Consider the following 19,934-nt stretch of genomic DNA (forward strand, 5'->3'; position numbering starts at 1 on the left):
AGGACTGGAGTTTGACACCCCTGACAGCGTAGCATTGGGCTAAATGCGGAACGTCAACCAAGGGCATCAGCAGAACATACCTGTAAAATATGAGATCATTTTCAACATCATGACTGTTAATGTTACTATTTCATATAACTGTGAACCAGAATATGATTCAAGCCCAATGAAAAGGTTTGATTTCAAATAAAATGATTTGGAAAGAGCACACGGTTGTATCAGAAAAGTGGTTGCATTGTGAAATCTTAAGAAGGGCAGCTACAGTTTTCGTGTTGCCTTGTGATCCTTTGGACCACGACGTATGGAAACCATCATACGCAGTAATATTCAGTACATTGAAATATTGTTGAAAAGTGTTTCTCAGTAAGTAAATGCATAAAGTGAAACACACATTATATAGATTCTGTGATGTTTTAAAGCATATTTTTCTTTCATTTTAATTATTTTTTCCTCACTTACAGCTAATGAAAACATGGCTGCTAAGATTAGAATATTAATTCTATTAAAAGAAAATTATACAGTAATGTAGGTCTAATGAAAAGTATGCTTAATGCCAGCTAAAATGTACTTTTAATCTGATAAATAAGCATAATAAGAATGCATATAGTAATTTTTTAAAAATATGTGTGCATGATAAAAAAGTGACTGAATTAGATACCATAACTTGCTGTTAAACATACATTTTCCTTTGACATTTAAGCTGATGGGCCTTAGATAGAGCTGGCATAATATGGTCATAATAAAATAAAATAAAATCTACACAAGTAGATTTGACCTAACTATTGTACAATAGTTTATTGAGACTCTGAAAGAAATAGAAGTTCAACCTTTATTCTGCTGAATTCTGTCCAGTTGCCTTGAAGACAATATTTTTAAAATGTTTCAGATTATTTATCTTGACACCCAGCCTATAAAAGGTTGTGAAAGAAAAAGACAGTAGACACCTGTTTTTAGATTGGGAAGTATTGTTGAACTTAGTGGCGACCTGACCTGATCTGGGCTAAAAGTAAGTCGCCATAAAAATGTATTGGGGTGATAATACAGCTCAAAAAATCCCCCTCTAGAAGTAAAGTATCCTCTCTGATACGATACGGCGCACGGACACGTTTTTCATTTTTATTTTTTAATCTTCGGGAGACATTTTTGATTAAGATAATTTCCGCCCCATTTGTTTTATTTGGATGGACATATTTTTGAGCTCCCGTCATTACACCAGGCGCGGCAAAAAGACTGTCTCCCTGCGGCTTCCGTAGGTCGGTTGAAGTTAAAATGGCTGCTCCTGTTGACAACGTGAGTAAAATCCATCTTGCTAAGATATTTTATATATTGTATTCGTACAAAGGGTTTCTTTAATGTTCTTGAAAGTCGTTTAAATACCGAGGACATCTCTAAATATTTGTGCCATGATATGTTAATATTAAAGCGCAGTCGATGAAGCTTACGGATAAACACCCTGCTCGCCTTTTGCTACTTAAATGTTCAAATGTTTTCTCTTAAATTTTATTTTATTTCACATGTATTGTATTTTTTTTTTGTCTGTCTCACAGGATCTAATCGAAAGTGATTTACCCAAAGCTGTGCAGCTGCTGAATAATCTGACAGAACAGGTAAGGTTAGCAACAAAGCGAGTTTAGTTGTATGTAATAGAAATAAATGGATGTTGAGGCTTTACTTTAAACCTCAGCTTTGAAAATGTCGCAGCTTCTGCTCGAAAGGTCTTAAATGAAACAGTAGAAACACATTATGCATCACATATAACTTTGTTCGAGATTATTAGATGGTGGCAGAAGGTGTAGCATTCTATTGCAATGGAACTGGATGTTCTATAAAGTAGCTTATATTCACTACCTTCCAGTGGTTCCTTGGAAAATACTATGTACCTATTGCTTTTACTGTAGTGGTTCGCCATAGATGAAGGTTTGACCTTTTTGTTTTACTTTAGGTAGTATCAGTAACCAGTTATGTTCAAGAGCTGCTGACTAAAGTTAAGAATGGAGTATTCAACACTTCAAAGGTAAGTAAACATGGGTAGAGTCTTTGTAACTCTATATGACCTAAATCTGTGAACACATTTTAGTTTAAGATATACCATCACATACCTCTTCAACTTGTTTACATTTTGTCAAGTTGAAACCATAATCTTGGAAATAACCAGATAAATGGTCAAACATGCTTTTTTTTTTTAATATGGTAGCACCAATTTTGCTTTCTTAAAAATTTGACGATTTCAATTTTGGCCAATGTAGTTTTTTTTAATTATTATTTTTGTTAGAGAAAAATTACTAATTATAGCAACAAAGTTGCAAAAATGCTGACTCAGAGGGGTTGAATGCAAATGTGCAACACATTTTTCATACTATTTGTAAAAAAAAAAAATAATAACAAAACGTGTTTAAAAAAAAGCATCCCCATGCCATGATGCTGCCACTGCTTCCAGAAACTGAATACCAACATATGCTGTTTTGTTTTTTTTTTTATAAAAAGAAAGCTGCAACTAATTTTCCTGCACTACTTTTTTGCTTTGCAGTCACATAATAGTCTAATAAATTGTGATTTCTCTTTGCTAAAAGTTCAAGAAGTATGAACATTTCTTTGAAATACTGTAAATATTTAATGAAAACGTTCTGATTCTTTAATAATAATAATAATAAACTGTTTGCTTCTGATGGTTCCTCACAGGGTCTGTCCTTCTTGGACCTTCGCTACAACCTCCTGCTCTTCTACCTTCAGGACCTCACTCATCTCATCAGCATCAAGGCCGAAGGAGGCAAGATAAAAGACAGCGAAGCTTTGAGCAGAGTGGTCACCATCAGAACCGTAAGAATGTCTGCAAGACACGCCGCAGGTTCCTGCCTGTGCAGGTTTCACTCTTTATTCAGCTTTCTCCCTCTTTTGTAGGTGCTAGAGAAAATGCGACCGCTAGACCACAAACTGAAGTACCAGATTGATAAACTGGTGCGCACTGCTGTTACTGGAAGTTTGGGTAATGTGTAGATTTTATTTTTCTTTCCCCTCCATTAAATATCATATGTGAAAGGTCATCAGTTCTTAAGCAGCCTGACTTGAATACATGTTTTATCTGTTTTTGTTGAGTTTAGCTGAAAATGATCCACTCCAGCTGCGTCCAAATCCTGACAATTTCATCAGCAAAGTAAGTTCTTCCGCTTGTTACCGAAGAGTTTTAGTTAAATGAAAGAGTCTTTCTCTCACTATATTGGAATGAAGTTGTTTAAGTTTGGGTAAAGAGACAAAAAAAAAAGTAGAGATTCTTTTGTGTCTTATTGCCTAGCTGAGCGAATCGGAGGACTCTGAGGATGAAACGAAGAACAAGGCAGCCTCCGACAAGAAAGCAGCTCACTCTAGTGGCAGGAAATATGTACCGCCAAAGATTGCGCCAGTGCATTATGGTAACGACATTCACCTCCGATTGAGCAGAGTTGTTTCACGGCGGTTTCTCGGTATCGGATATTAAAACGCCCAATTTTTCCCCTCAGACGGTGACATGACGGAAGCGGACAGGAAGAAGGCTCAGACGGAGCGGCAGCGACGAGCAGCTCTGCGGAGCTCCGTGATCCAGGAGCTGAGGCAGCAGTACAGCGACGCTCCGGAGGAGATCCGGGACAGACGAGACTTCCAGACGGAGAGGGAAAGCCGAGACGAGCTCCACAGGTGGAGACTTGATGGCTTCTTTGCAGTCTGTTCAGACATCCATCTGTTTGAATTTTATTAGGGTTTTTGTGTTGTGTCACTCCTCTGGTGTGTTTTAGAAAGACTTCCACCAAATACTCCCATTACAGGGAAATGTAGTGGGAGTTTAAGAATATTGAACCAATTGCTACTTTACAGGAAAAATTACGAGGAGTCGATGATGGTGCGTCTGAATATGCCGAAGCACGAGAAGAAAGCCAGGAAGAGGAGCACGATGGCCATGTCCAGCCAGCTGAGCGCCATCACACACTTCGGTGACATCACAGCTCTGACCGGCGGTGAAGGTGGACAGGTGTGTTTTCAGTGACCTCTGACTTTCTCACAAGTGAATGGCATATATGGAGGAACTCTGTCTCTACCAGGTTCACCAGTGGATTATGGGATATGTATGTGTTGCTCTCTTTGTCAGTTCTGAGATACTTTTTTTGTCTAATTACCCCAGGATGGGGAAAGTGGTAGACCAAAGAAGAAGAAGAAACTCATGAAAAAGAAAACCAAGAGGAGAGGTGAGTCTGTTATAAAGGAAAAGGGAGTGGATGTATGAGGTGCAATGAATGGATGATTATTCATGTTTTTTTTCTTTTTACAGCCTTCAAGAAACACAGATAAACCAAGCTGTGGTGTTCAATGCTGTCAGAATATTAAATGAAAATGTTTTTATTCATTGTGTTAAAGTAATAAACTCCACATCACTGCTGTTTTGTGTTTTTTTTAAATTGGTTGTAAAATTGCAGCTGCCACTAGAGGGCAGTCATGTTTCCTATATCAATCAAACAGGCTCAATGCTGCGTCCCAGTTACCTGGGAATTCAGAACTCGGAACTGGGTTTGATGTCAGACACCAGGTAATAGCGTTCCGTCCAGTACAGTCGGAATTTCCAATATGGCGGTGCCTTAACGTCGTTTCCAATACCTATAAGCAAACACTTTTAATTTGTTTAGAGTTGTGGGTGCTACGTGTAGCATTGATTTTAAAGTAATGTTACATGTGGACACGTGTAAAATGTGTCTGGTAAAATGTTTTTCCACCACAGCTTACTACTGTCGATGCGAAGAGCGGCCATGTTGAAACGCAAAGTCCGCCTAACAAGTCCCAATTGGAGGTAGTTAAGAGTTGCTCCCACTTCCCCAATGGAAAATCCGACATCGGAGGGCGTCCCAGTTGATTTTTCCGACTGGTAAGTCGGGATTTTCCAGTTCCGAGTACACCTGGAATGCAGCATACGTTCCTACCTTTTCTATGAGGTGTGAGAACTGAAGCTTGCCCGTAAAGCCCTTTCAGTTGTGACGGCGCGCAGAGCTCGAACAGCTGCTGGACGCCCAGCCAGATGTTGGGGAGGATTAATGGCCGCCACGGCTGCTCGCTCTACTTAACTCGGTGCCAACAGCAGCAATTTGGCACACATCCCTGGTTGCATCTAGTTACGGATATTTGTGGCATCATCACATCTAGTTTAACATATATGCTGTACAAAGTAAAAACCAGCGCTGTACCAAAACTGCTTCCTCAGATTAAAAGGAGCAAAACACATTTGAAGCAAATTGTTTTCTGATCAAACTTGAGGGAACACTGGGGAACGGAAAGTGAGATGTTAGCCATACAAGGGTATCTAGAAATGTGGGTTCTAGCTCAGTTTATTTCATTATTCATAAACAGAGTGGGAACTCAGCACATTTATGTAAATCATTTAAGATTTAGTTCAGCCAGTTTTTGATTTTTCCAAAGCTATGTTGCATAGACTTGACCAACATCTGACCTCTTATCAATTAATTACACATAAGCACAAGCACGTTTGGGCTTGTTGCATTGAAATACTGATTTCAATAGTATATTAACTTCAGTAAAAAAGCAACTTGACCTCATATGACTGCTTTCAAACTGATTCATAATCCCTGGAATGCGATAGATGAACACCACAGCCAATAGACTTAATCATACCCTGTCTAGACCCAAAAACGCTTTAGCTTTTTTTTGTTAAAGGTTAGTTTAACAATCTGTAACCTATTAGATTTTTTCCAATAAAGCAACTTGAGGGAGGATTCAGCTTACCAGTTGTGTTGCTTCACACAGACATTTAATAAATACAGTAGTCACAGGCGTGTTGTCTAGGCATGTTGGACAGCGGCATAGGAATTTTACTAGAAATATTTATATTTATAAATATAAATCTAAAATTTTAAATGAGTAAATGAATTCAGATTGAATTTTTCAAGTGTATTACTACCTCCTCAACAAAAAGTCAAGATTCCTTGAGTTGAAAAACGATCCTTGTGAATTGTTAAATTCAGTTAGAAAAATGTGGGTTAGTTTCAGAGCACTTTGACAATTAAATATGCCACAATAGTTCAGTATTTTCCATGAGGAACTAATAAATACATGAGTGAACATTTCTTAGACGGACCACAGCAGAAAAGAAAACTGACGCAATTTCATTTTTACACAATGTCTTTATTTTTTTTTTCTCCTAATTACAGACTCATGGGTTAAAAATAAAAATAAAAAAGCAAAACATTTGTTCAAACCCAAACCCCCCCAATCTTTTTTTTTTCCCCAAAACAAACAAAACAAAACAAAAACAAAAAACCAACAGAAAAGGTCTCCAGACCAACCCCACCCCCTGACTTTCCCCACCCTAAAACAGCTCCAGCCCACTCTTCAATTTAATTCAATGCTGTTAGCTGGGCAGCCTTTCTCAAACAAGCCGTGACTGCACTGCACCTAGTCGGAGAAAGGGGGCGCCCTCGAGTCGCACCTTGGTAATTAATCACCCCTCGTCTCACCCAGTTTCTCCCCCCTCTCTATTCCACAAACTTGCCCGTCTGCCACTCGGCTATTGTTGGCTTCAGCTGTGTGTGGGAAATCATGTGTTGGCTTGGCTGGCCGTCAGTTCTGCAGTGTGTTTGGTTAGGTGTGTATGTTCGTTGTGGGCGATGTGTGACGTTTTTTTTTTTTGTTTGTTTTTTAAAATTTATTTTCATTTTTTTGAAAGTGTTAGTTAAAAAGCATCATCAGCGTTTGCTGTTGTAGTAAATGCCCCCCGCGGTGGGCCTGTGGTCGCCCTGCCCCCCACCCCCGCCTCCCCACACCGACAGGATGGGGTGAGTGTGCATAGCGGGAGCGGAGAGAGACAGAGATGCTGCGGAGACAGTGGGGGGGGCCGGCGCCACCTGGGGAGGGGTTGTCAGCCTCCACTGGTCCTGAAACCTGAAACGACAAGAAGTGGTCTAATATACAGAGAGAGGAGGGGGGGAAAGAGGCGGAGGAGGGGGGTGGAGAGATGGAAGACAAGGTGCACAGAGGGAGGAGCACTGGGGAAATGAAGGGGGAGTACTAAAAAAAAAAAAAAAATATGATATGAAACATGCCTGGTTTGGGGAAAACTTGCAAAAACAAAGTTACTTCAGCTACAAAACAGGTGGGGGAGAAAAAAAAATACAATCCTACAGTCCTTCACTGGACAGCAGACAATCCATAAATAAACAAAATACATTTTAGGGGGTAGGGTGTAAGAGGGAGAAAGACAGAAAGGGTTGAGAGGGTGGGGTGGGGTGGGGTAAGGAAGGGGATCAGGAGGTAATGACAAACTCCAAACGACAATAATTGCAACAACAAACACTCAAAAGCTAGTGGACGTTTCACACTGATGCGCTACCAACAAAACACAAAAATCGAACATCAACTTTCCTTGTTCCTGCCCTCCCTCCCTTTTTTTTTTTTTTTTTTTTTTTTGGATGGCGGTGGAAGGTGAGTGGGTGGGCTGTACTGGTGATGGTGTGAAAGCAGGAGGTCACAGCCAGACCAAAGGAGACACATCTGCAGCCTGAGATACCATCTTTCTTTTTAAACCACTTTTTTTGTTGTTCTTTTCCCCAACCCATCCCTCCCATTCAGAAACAAACAAAATAAAAAAAACAAAAAGAAAGAGAAACCCAACAGATGTTTCACCTCCCCCCCACCCCCACCAATGGCCAACCGAGGTTTACCTTACCAGGTGTGACCGCATCAAGCTCTGCACACGCACGCTCTCACACAATCTCACACTGCGGCCAGCCAGTCTCTCTGTCCAGGAGAGGGGTTTGTGTTTTTTTCTTTTTTCTTTTTTTTTTTTCCATTTTTTGTCTTTTTTTCCTCTCCTCAGTGGTTTCTTCTTTTTTTGGTGAGGAGGGGAGGAGTTTCATTGTGTGTGTGTGTGTGTGTGTGTGTGTGTATGTGTGTGTTTTAAAATGGAACAGAGATGGGAGGGGAGGACTGATAGTAAGGGGAGTACTGGGGAGGGGGGGGTGTTTAGTAAGGGGAATACCACGATGTTGTTCGCCCTCGGCCCCTGGAAAAGAGAGAGAAAAAGAGGGTGAGATTTTTTTCTGTTTGGCTTAAGAAGATGGACACCAATTTTCTGGTGTGATAAATATATATAAATAGATAAGTGAGAGTGTGTGAGGGGAGGAAAAGGTTTGAATAAAAAGTCAACTGTAAATGTCTAAAATGAGACAGGCTGTCTTTTAATCAGTGTGGAAGGACAGACCAATAGCTTTAAAAAAGGAGGAAAATTTGTTTTTCAGATATTGAGTGAGAACGATAAGTGTGTGTGGGGAGGTTGTGGGGGGTGTGAGGGGGGACAGCAATGGCACTCTCCCTCTTTCTCTCTCTCTGTCTCTCTATGAGAGAGCCTCCTTCTGGGGGTCACTGTGGGGGAAAGACCGTGAGGACAAACAGCACCACACACATCATCAGCGAGACGCATTCACTTACACGGTGGACTCACAACTGCAGCGTTAATCCACACTCAGAAACACAACGTGACACACACACACACACACACACACAGAGTGACGCCAGCCAGCGGCAGAGCGCCTCATTCGCACAGACAGTACAAACGGGTCACACTGGGACTGAACGCCCCGCCGCTCGGAAGGCCAGATGCCGAGGTCAGGCTGCAGTAATGAACCCTCGTTTCTGGGAGTGAGCGCTGTGAAGCTGGAGCGAGTGTGTGCGCAGTGTAAGTGGAGGTCGGGGAGTCATGTTCATGCAAAAAAAATAAAATAAAAATCCACATACATAGAGTACAAAAAAAATTAAACAACACAAACGACATTATGAATAGTGTTAGGCATCAAAATCCTGGCTCTTTGCTGCACGTACTTGGGAAGATAATCGTGTGGATGTGATCATCCTGACAGCATTGGGTCGGTTTTTGGCATCAAGGTTTAGAAAAGTTTCAAGTTGTTTAATTGAGATGACAGATAAAGTGCTGGAGAGACTTTATTCTGACTCAATGGAGCATGGAGTAATGCAGGATGGCCCCTCCCACACCTACTGCTGCTGCATACTGCCGCTCAGCAGGCTGCGAGAAGGCCACAACATTTCTCCACATGGTGGACACATTTCTGTGCCAACTCAAACTAAAGAGGACAACCAGTGTCGTCAATGGCAACACGATGCATGCCTAGTGCCTGTGGCCTAGTCCACATGTAGCCAGATATCTGGGAAAACAGTTTTTGTGTGGCCTTTGATCCACACAAAAACTCTCCATCACTAAAAAGGATTATTTAGAAAAACTCCAAAGTGGATATTTGAGAAAACTATGTGAAAACTGAGATTTAGGGTTCCACACATTGCCCTCTGTGGGTTTGGCATATTTAAAACTCTGCAGCAGATTTGCATGGTTTCATGTGGAGGTAAACTTTTCTGAAACCGATCCCCTGTGTACAATACTTTTTAAAATGATGCAGCGGAGTTATTCAGTTTTAAAAATGCGGCTACATTTGGGCAAGGTATAAGACACAAAGGTCACAGATTTTGGATCCAATAATCTAACATTGTTCAGCGCTACCACTTTGCTTATTTTTCTTTCAAGGTCAAAGGTCAAATGGAAAAGAAAGCTGTTCAGGAATACATCTTTAATAGAATAAACTAAAACCTAGATTAAAAAAAAACGCTTTCTAAAAATTTTTTTCCAAAAGTGAATTATTTACAGCAAGATGTTATAAAGTCCTCAGAGTGGCATGTTGCATTTTATTAAGGTGCAGTGCATACTGATCTTTTTTACTATAAACACTGCAGAGATCACTTAACCAAATAATAATGAGGCGTGACATTGAGATACTACTGAAATGCTGGCAGCATTAGTTGCAATTCATGTTCTAGTTTTAAATCTGAGTAAATACTGAGATTCTACAGCATTTTTACTTCAGACTTTAATCCCAAAAGCTCCATGCCTCGTTAGGTTTTAGGTTTTAAAGAAATATGATTTGGCTATTTAATCCTTTAGCACAGTGAAATGCTAACTGAGGTGGTTTTAGCTAGGAACAGAGAACCAATCCAACAAGCCCGATATTTGATCACAGCTAAAAACTGAAACCTTCCCAAGCTTGCTGCAGCTCCGTGCCAGGTTTGATGCTGATATTTTTTCCACAATAAGACAAAGCACTGGTGAAATGTTATATGTGGTTCAGATCTGCAGCTCAGTCTGAACTAAAGCAGTGATAAAAGTCCTGATGTAGCTACCAGACTCCTCGGAGATAAATCATCAAGGCCAGTTCAAATGGAACAACTCTGAATGTTCTGTGGTTTCGACATGCTAACCAATGCTGCTGCTGATTAATGAGGGCACATTGTGTAGCTATCGGGAGTTTAAGATTAGATTCTTTCTAACCACATAGTTTATCTAATTCCCACCTTTTAATCAGTCCCTGGGGGAATTTAAGGTCCTGTCCATTAGTATCAGTATTTTTGCCCTTATCCAAGCCTCTCCCCTCTTTTCCTTACAGGCCAGATCTGTGAGTGAACTGGGAGGGTTAAGGTTTCATGGTGTGTGTGTGTGTGTGTGTGTGTGTGGGAGTGGCTGATTAGAGACTGTGCCCTTGAAGGTCAGACATTTTCTCACAAAAATGAAAGGATTACAACCCAGACTTGCTCCAACTGAATGCCAGCTTCACTAAATAAGGTAGCAAGGACCAGAAGAAAACCTGTACGACTGAGCTGACAAACAAAATGGCCTGGAGACTTTGTAGTAGCGATAATGACAGACAACGTGAAGCCCTCGCTCTCAGTGTTTTTCATAAGCTAAATGGAACGTTTTACAGTCTCTAATGTTATATTTTAAGTGAAGGGTACCGACAGATTTTGACGGTGGATGGCATGTTACACATGAAGGTAAGGCTCCCCGGGGGTCTGATGCAAGAGGCCTCAACAGCAGCTCACCTGAAGGCCCGTCCTCTGCCTCTAGGTGGCGTGTAACCAGTGTAGTATCGTGCACGCGAGGAGAAGCTTCCTCCTCCACCCCGTGATCGGAACCGGCCCCGAGGAAAACCGCGATCTGTGGTGCTGATGCCTGGTCTGTTTGTTCTCTTGGCTCCCACCTGAACACAGTTTGGGGTGTTGGGAGCTCTCAGACTCAAAACATGCAGTTCCACTGTGACGTCAACACTTTTTTTGGATGGTCACTGCGTCGCCTTGGACTCGGACCATTTTATTGACGAGTCAAATGTTTCAGATCACAAAAGTTAAATATTTTTATTTTCCAGTACATGAAAAAAAAACAAATTAAGTTACTGTCCATTTTTGCATGTCAAAGTGAAAGTTTCTTACCTTTATCTGTCTTCCTCTGAAAAGGGATTCATCCAGAGCCATAGCTGTCCTAACAGACTCTTTGTCTGCAAACTCGATATAAGCAAACCTAAAAATGAGGGGAGGAAGAAAAAGTTGCTAATCAACAGAAATTTCTAAATAAAAGAACATGATTATGCAATAATAATAAAAAAAGCAATTCTGAGATAATACAGAACTGGATGCATAGATCCAATCCAGATATCTGAGGTTTAATATTGGCAGATACCGATCCCATACAGAAAAACGGTGCCAAATTTAATTAAAATGTTTCTTTTATAAACAAACATAAATTTACTTAATTACAAATATATTTGATAACTCTGCACCATTACAACACACTAAAACACACCAATACTTCATAGGTTTGGTCAAACATGTAAAGACAACGCAGCTTTAATTTGTTGAGTCAGAGCAATTAGGAGTACTGAAAATGACAAAAACCATAGGTTAAAATTGGCCAAACATGTAAAAATAAAATGTAACAAACCTTTCAAAAGGTCAGAGCATAACGCATAGAATTAGACTAAAGAGATCAACCCTTATTTATCGGTCACATTGTCACCGACACTAGAATTTCTTTTCAATATCAGGACCGATACAGATATCAATATCGGCTCTGTGCATTTGTAATTTCTGCTGAGCTTCTGGTTTTAAATATCCCAACAAACTAAACTGATGGGAACTGAAACTTCCTTCATTGGAAGAGTCATTCAAATCAGAAAAATAAAAATAAAATAGGTTATCCCCGTCTCACTGAAAAACTGAACGTCATTTGCATTTATCTCCAAATTAAATTAATCTGTGCATCATTTGAAATATTTGCCCATTTATTCTTAGTCAGTAACTCGTAGCACACATAAGAGAGAATTAGGTGGGTTATTACCCCTTGGGGTGCCCTGTGTATTTGTCACATAGAATGGTGACTCTGTTTACTGAACCACAGCCATGAAAGTGAGCCTCCAGCTCCTCTGCCGTAGCACCGTAATCCACCTGAGGAGAGAAAATGTAGAAAAACATTTACCAGATACGTCACAGGGAGAAACACCAACATCCAACAAATCTGACAATAAAGGAACTTATTTTTCAAATATGAACATTGTCACTGTTGATGGGTTTCAGAAGCCACAATGTACCACAGCAACTTGAGTGCAGGACAGTGTTCATTCTGACTAAAGCAAGCCAAGCCATTGAAGTGTCAGAGAGAAAAGGGCAGAAGAGAGGGAGGCCAACAAAACCCGAACAAAGCAGCAGGGAGCTGAGCACCACAGCACAGAATATCTGTATGCTAAATACTATCAAGCTGTAGTACAAGTATGGAAGTGCTGAATGCTGCCCTTTCATGACAAAAAGCTAAACAGAATTTTTAGGTTTGTCTTGGAAAATGTCTGGAGTTCATTTAAAGTGAAAAAACTACAAATACCAACCATTACTGACCCGCTTCATAAGGATAAATTCCAACTTTTTTCCCCCTTTTCTCTTAGTAGCAACATAAGAAATTGGGTCTTTTTTTGACTAAACTCCAAGTGACAAACAGCACGTCAAACATAGTGCAGGACAACAGACTGTTACTCACATTGCCAACATAAATAGATCTGCCATCTGCTTCCATCTTCTCCTCGATGGACATGATGACAGGACCAACTGAAAACAAGGAGGGAGAAGAAGTCAATATGACTGCTGAGAGACAAGACGGCCTATAACAACCTGGATTTGAAAGACAGATCTGGAAGAAAAATTACAGGTTTTAAATTCCAACATCGTACAGTCTGGGAACAGAGGTTTTGCTGCATGATTTTACCCAAAATAACCTCTGCACCATCAGTTATGATCAAATTTTCGCTCATAATTTATTAAAATAATGTGGGAAGAGGATTGAATAACGGGCTTTTTTCCATTTTCTGGGACACACATGTCTGAACTAACTTTTTATTAGCAGAAAGTGCTTTTAAAAAATATAGAGAATGACTCAGTCACATGAAATCTCAAGTTTAACTGGTTAATAATCAAAATGTATGCAGCAACAGTCACGACAACACAGAAATCCAGTTCATAATGAGGCCTGATTCCATGACTGCAGACTGTTCGTCATTACATAAACGTATTTAAAAAATAAAAAACAAATGTGGAACTATTTAAAGCTGTCCTGTATTTGATTCTCTAGATCACTGAATTGTTTTATTTTGAAATGGTAACCTCTGAATAACTGGAGATGAAGACAACTCCGGGAAACAGGATTTATGTTAAATAGAAAAGAAATACTGAATCATATAGCAAAGCTACGGCACTTTTAGATTATTTACTTCACATTACGTCTCAAGTTTATTGGAAAATCAGAGCTCATTGATCCAAAGCTTTTTGCACGTCTCTGCGAAGAGTGGTGGCCGTACCCTGAACTCAGCCTATAATGGTCTTACGTTGCCAAGCAATTTTCTGGTTGGGACAGACACTTGTGTCCCTGCCTTAATCAGGTCATCCAGAAAAAATTTATGCAACAACAGGAATTTTTATTTTGTCCTGTAAGACGGTTTTCCTTTAAGTAATGTTGAGACATCCTGACCCCTCACCCCATGGCAAACACTAGGGTGTGCTCCTAAGTTTTCATCTTCCAAAAAGGAGCTCCTAAAGAAGACTTCAGGAATAGCAAAAGGACATCTAGATAGAAACCTATTTTGAGCTCCTCTGCATTAGTAACAACATGTCTTCTTCACCATGGCAGCCACAGAGCAGGCCCACAGCTATGTGAGGCAGCACTGGAAATACTGTGAAGGAGCTAACAGGCTTTGTTGAGCTGCAAGTCCAACTGGGCCAACAATTAAACAACTTTTGGTCGAGTTGGATACCTTTTAAGTACAAAATTTAGTTGGGTGGTGTTGCTGTGGTTGGAAACACGTTGCCAGACAATTTTATGAAAACCCTTAAATGATGATGTTTGTCTTAGAAACTGCAAATAAAACTGTGGTTTTGCTCTGCCATAGTAATACACTCATAGGTCTAACATTTTATTTCAAACAGTTGACGATATTGGACTGCTCAAGCAAACAAAACACTCAAAAGTAAAGCCATTTGCATTATCACTACTAGTGGTACATTCATTATAAACCATATATTTTCACAAGCATGCCTCTTCCACTTATTATCTAGAGTCTTTTGCTGCCATTCAATTTATCTGTGAGCTCAGATCAGGGTTGGAGTGTCATGGCATCACACCTGAGTGGAGTGTGTTGTAGTTGTAGGTTGGAAACCTAGTGGTATTGGCTAATGGCTATGATGCTAACTACTAACAGAAATACAAGCCCATAATATATTTGTCTGAATTGTATTAAACACTTTAGGACCAAATATCTATTAAAACACCAACATGAATGTCACAATTCTAATGTGATAAACGTAACAGAAGTGCCAACAGCTTTAACAACTATCGTTGTATTTCATACATGTGGCAGCCATATTGGGTACCGAGTTTGGAAACCGACTTTCCAAGTCAAAATTGTATCTCCAGGAACCATCCTTGTAGTTTTGACAGCAAATTTAAACAATTTCAGTATAGAACACCCAGAGTTTTCTCCAGAGGACTATAAGCCTGGCGGGGCGCAAAGCTTCACTTGCCCCCCCTGCCAGGCTAAGTTTTGCTCATTTTAAAAATGTTTTTTTATACACAAATAACAGCAATAGAAAAGACGGGTTAATATAACTTTATAGTAGACACACTGAACTGGGGCTTGTCGTGGAAAAAATTCCTTTAACAAGAGTCTGGATGAGAAGAAATAAGAAATTTATTTGAACCTTGTAAGGTGAGAACAGAAATAGAGTCAAAGGAGTCTGTCAAGTCTGCTCTGACCAACAGTGGATCTGGCTTCCTTTTATAGGTTCTGGTCAGAGAAGAGAGACTTGATTGGATAATAGGTGTGAATCCCTGATTGTTATGTACCAACAATTCTGTGGAGCCCAACTCAGATGGTCTAGCCGTTTATCTATTGTTAAGGATAGGAGGTTGTTCTTTCATGCTAAAGAGGGCAGATAAGATCTACATTGGGGGAGTAACACTTAAATAGTCTCCAGGATGAAGGACGTCCCCTGCTGTTATATGGCACTGTGGAAGTCTATAGGAGAGCAGCTTGACCAATCTCATGATGAGATCATCCAGACACATGATCTCATCATGAGACACAATCTAAAGCACAAAAGGGGTGAAGAGCACATTGTAAAATGTTCAATGGCTTGTTGCAGGCTTTAAGAGTAATTAATGTTCTGGCTCAGCGTTGGACTTGACAAAGTTATTGTAAATGAGCCACACCACCAGCCAATCACAGAGAGGTATTTTTCATCCAATCAGAGTATACAACAGAATACCATATTTGCTTAGAAAACTAACAAACAACAACCAGCAAATCAAAACACTGCATCAAGTTGCAGTGTTACTAAATAAAATGGCAGGATTTAGGAAAACACAAAGAACCTCAATGCAATAGTTTTCTACCCAAGAATATTTAGTTAAGCATACAAATAAGCCTAGTCATCACCATCCATTTTAGGTAATATCTCAAAGCTTGTTTTAAGATCTAGTGGCTGATTAGGATCGTGTCAACTTTTTTTTAAAACAAAAACACATTGAACCGCTGGGGGACTGCTCTAGTGCTTTTACCACCGGGCTTAGTAAGTCTTCTGCTAGCTGCATATTTGGCACCACTACTACTAGGAAAAGTGGTCATTGCACTTGAAATATAAAAAGAGAGAGAGATATGAAACTCAAGCCACTTATAAACAAAGCCACTTATGAAAGTAAATCTGTTGGGCTTCTCCTTTGCACAAAGAATGATTGAGTGCAACACTGCCAGACAGGACACATTAAAAAAAAGAAAAAGAAAAACACAGTAATTAAATTCATTATAATGAACTAATCTTAAAAAAAAAAAAAAAACAAACAAACAGAAAAAAAGTTAACTCAAAGCCACTCAAAAGGAATTTTGTGTCAACCATATATTGACAAAAAATTGTTTTCAAGAAGCCACTTAACACTGTTATAGCGTCCTCCCTTCACTGAAATAAAGTGGAAAACTACAGACTGGTCAACCGAAAAACAAACGTACCTGGTGGGGGGCTGAGATTCATCTGTTTCTCCACCTCGTTCTGTAGCTCCTTCAGCTTTTCTGCCTCTTCCTCCATCTCTCGGACCCGGGCTTTAATAGCCTCCAGTTCCTGAAAAACGGGCACATTTCCAATACGTCTGTCAAACGAGTAGCTTCAAACTGTTACCATTGACATGCATCTGATGTTGATGCTCAGTTATATGCACCAAAGCTAAAAGTCCTCATCTGAGTAGATCCAGAAAGAAAGAAAGAAAGAAAGAAAGAAAGAAAAAAAAACATACCACTAATTCATTCCATAGATGTGTAACTGTTAAAAATCTTTCTGGTTACAAAAAGATTTTAATCACAGCCTTTTTCCCCTTATAAAAATAAAACATTTCAGGTTTTATTGTCTATTTGAAACCTATTTGATAGGTTTCAAATAGACAATGACAAATATATTTGACATGATTATCCCAGATGAATGCGTTAAAGCATAGGTCACACAATTAATTTATCTTTATAAAACTCTACAGTGCATCACAGTATAACCTGTTGATGATGTTCTTAGTTTTGATACATTTAATGGGAACTGGGAGTTTACAGCTTCTCAAGGTCGACCATTTTATCAGCCATGTTTTCTACAACCATTAGAAAACATCAGTCATTGCCAAAGCCAAAAAATAAATAAAAAATACAATTCTTAAAAAATAGCGTTGTCGTCTACAAACAAAAGCCATTGCAAATTGCCACACACTTTATAAATATCATGTAAACTAGAAATTCTGGCTCCCAAGTTCCAACACCAAACCTTCCAAGAAAATGAGTGTGTTTTCACCCAGAGACTTCAATAAACTTAAATATTTGTCAAATAACTGTTCAACTCAAACAACTGACATCAGTTTGCTCTGAGGCCATATTGATTCTCATTCAATAACACATTTTTCTATAAAACCGTCACATCATTTGCGCTGAACACTGACTTGATGGTGCCCTCACGTGTGTGAAGTCCCTCCTGTCTGACAGTGGTGCACTGCAGCACAGTGGGAGTCGCTCCAGCATAATTCAGAGCCACTGCCTATTTGCCTATATATTTTTTAATTCATTTGCTCACAGTAACAGTCAAGAATCATCCCAAATTCGGATCTCCCAATCAGAGGACAAAAAGGGAGTTACAGTAACCGGAGTCACTCTTCCTGCATTCAGTTTGTTGTAATCCAAGACATCACAAATATCCTCACGATTCATATGTAGACCAGGGGAGCAATCCACCTGCATCTGACACGTTCTGACCCCTATTTTTTGACGCATATTAAGAACAAGGTCTCACGCTCCCCTCGTTTCCTCCAGTAAAAAAAAAAAAAGAAAAGAAAAGAAAAACAGTGAAGGATGCAAACCCAGCCCCTTCGATACCGCAGCCCCCTTTTTCCATCTCCGTCCCCAGCCACGATTTTTCTACAAGAAAACCTAAATTCCTCGCCAAAGCATGCTATCCAGTAATTACCTGGGAAATATGCACTGAAGTGCAAATGATAGAATACGCATGTGTGAGTCCATTGAAAATGTGCAGCTGGTATTAATTTTAAACTAGCCGTGATGCAGGTTACTGCCCACAGTCGGCCAAAGCGCACAGAAAATGGAAAGAGAAAAAAAAAAAAAAAAAAAAAAAAGATGGTCAAGTGTATGTCGGCCTCGTCTAGCTATGGCTTTATTATTCGCTCACACCAATGTTATCCCGTGAGAATGAATTGTGTCTGTCGTGTAACACAATTAGCCCGACAGCTACCATGACGTGCCGCAGATTTATCCCGTGACTACCGACAACAGTTGACAGGTTCGCTGGTCATTTAGGGTGCAGCATTTGATGCTAACATTAGCCTTCTGCCGCTGGGTCATTCGCGTGTGCTCGCACAGCAGCGCCTGAACAGCAGAAGCAGCTTCATTGAAGAAAAATGAAAGGAGATAAAAGATTAAATTACCGTCAGCCGGTCGCCTTCTTAAGGAGGTAGACTTTTAAAACGACAGCTAACGGCGGCGGCCTGTCCGGTGCTCGCCCCAACAATGTCCTGCATCTCCGTCCTGCATTTTTTTTTTTCCTTTTTTTTTTTTTGCGACGAGGATTTTCCCCCCCACCCCCAACAGGCTAGGGTTGCTCTCTCTAGCGCAGAGAAACTGGTGTTGCTCTTGCGCCAAGATGGCCGCGGACACCACGCATGTCACCACCCAAGTCTATTGCACTGCGTGAACCACAATGGCGGTTGATACCAAAGTAGCGTTATCAGACGGCATGTGACTAAAGATTTTTAGAAGGAGATCAGAAAAACTATACGTTCTGTTTAACCAACTGTTCCGAAGTGGCATTAACGTGCCTTGGTATCCAAGATGGTTCTCACTAGCGGAACAATACCCTTTACTCACCGGGTCTTCAATTGGGGCCTCTCCCTCTTCTAACCCCGGTTCTTCGTCACCGACACCTGGGTCTTCCAGTTCGGGATGTCCGGGATCTGAATCTAATAGAGATTCATCTGCTAGTCCGTTGCCGAACTCCGCCATCGCTCTTATCCGACACTACCGACGCGCCTCGTGGCTAAACCGACGTTGCAGGCCCCCACTCACACACAAGGGGGTAGAGTGAGCGGGGCGGCGAAAAGAAAAAAACGGCGGAAAACGCCGCTCTGTAAAGTTAAAATGGGAAATAAAATGCTAGCTTCAGCTCTAGCTATAACTCAAACAGCGTTCCACGACACACAATGTGTGCTGTTTCACTCGCTATTTTTAGGCAGTGGCCCAAATATGCGACACCGAACCGACTTTATTTACTTAAACGTGTATATTTAAAAAAAAGGCGAGGGCTGTACGCGAGCGCGGCGGCGTCTCCTCAGTTCAGAAATGGAAGCTGGGGGCGGAGTCACTTAGCACTGCAGGCGTAAAGCTCTCAATTCTATTGGTCTACAGAGAATTCCAGACAAACCTTTTCAGTATTTTCCGTGTGTTCATTGGACAATCACACGGGGCATTCCGGTTCGCGAATGGCGTCGTACGCATTTGATTGGATGATGTTTCTGTCAATCGAACTCCTCTCGGTACTTTAATAAACTTACAAAGCCCATTGCTCACCGAATAAATTCCCATAATATTTGAGCGAGTTATGTCAACTGCCTCACCCTATTTGACCTTACTGAGCGAGGTCCCTTTAATAAATCATTATGGAAAACCTTTTTATGACATTTTAGTTAAAATAAACATGGAAACCTTTCGCAGGAAACAAACGTGTTTTGCGGAGAAGCTATTACTTTTACGTTTAATGATTTGTATTATAAGCATTTTATTTCTGACAGGAAATTATATTATTGACAACATTTGAAATTGTTGATGCTTAATCGTCTTTATTACTTCTGTAAAACTACGTATACACAGCTTGATCTGACCAACTACACAAATTACTCAATGTTTCTGCAACCAAAAGAAAACCAAAGTAATGCCAAAAGTATTTGTACACCTTCAGCCTTTTCACATTATTTTACAACCACACGTTTTGTTTTTACCTGTACT

At 40.3% G+C, this 19,934-nt stretch overlaps 2 protein-coding genes across 4 annotated transcripts; one reads left to right on the forward strand and one right to left on the reverse strand.

The window, feature by feature from the left end:
* Positions 1 to 1,211: 1,211 nt before the first annotated feature.
* Positions 1,212 to 4,405, forward strand: ngdn (neuroguidin, EIF4E binding protein). Its single transcript, XM_014969418.2, has 11 exons — positions 1,212 to 1,290; positions 1,548 to 1,607; positions 1,943 to 2,014; positions 2,680 to 2,817; positions 2,899 to 2,983; positions 3,099 to 3,151; positions 3,290 to 3,407; positions 3,495 to 3,669; positions 3,847 to 4,000; positions 4,151 to 4,214; positions 4,298 to 4,405. Exons 1-11 carry the CDS (start codon positions 1,270 to 1,272, stop codon positions 4,315 to 4,317), a joined length of 960 nt encoding a protein of 319 aa, XP_014824904.2. The 5' UTR covers positions 1,212 to 1,269; the 3' UTR covers positions 4,318 to 4,405.
* Positions 4,406 to 6,135: 1,730 nt separating this feature from the next.
* Positions 6,136 to 19,282, reverse strand: pabpn1 (poly(A) binding protein, nuclear 1). 3 transcript variants are annotated; one of them, XM_014969415.2, is made up of 7 exons: positions 18,801 to 19,282; positions 16,404 to 16,512; positions 12,890 to 12,957; positions 12,200 to 12,306; positions 11,296 to 11,383; positions 10,909 to 11,066; positions 6,136 to 6,912 (listed from the first exon to the last, which is right to left on the reverse strand). In XM_014969415.2, exons 1-7 carry the CDS (start codon positions 18,933 to 18,935, stop codon positions 6,717 to 6,719), a joined length of 861 nt encoding a protein of 286 aa, XP_014824901.1. In that variant the 5' UTR covers positions 18,936 to 19,282; the 3' UTR covers positions 6,136 to 6,716. The 3 variants fall into 3 exon arrangements, with proteins under 3 accessions (XP_014824901.1, XP_014824903.1, XP_014824902.1); XM_014969417.2 differs by lacking the exon at positions 18,801 to 19,282 and adding an exon at positions 18,362 to 18,777; XM_014969416.2 differs by lacking the exon at positions 6,136 to 6,912 and adding an exon at positions 7,850 to 8,032 and having other exon boundaries at positions 18,801 to 19,280.
* Positions 19,283 to 19,934: the final 652 nt, after the last annotated feature.

Source organism: Poecilia mexicana, unplaced genomic scaffold (genome assembly GCF_051168715.1).
Source record: "Poecilia mexicana isolate PSO_F unplaced genomic scaffold, ASM5116871v1 scaffold_20, whole genome shotgun sequence".
Classification (NCBI taxonomy): Eukaryota; Metazoa; Chordata; class Actinopteri; order Cyprinodontiformes; family Poeciliidae; genus Poecilia; species Poecilia mexicana.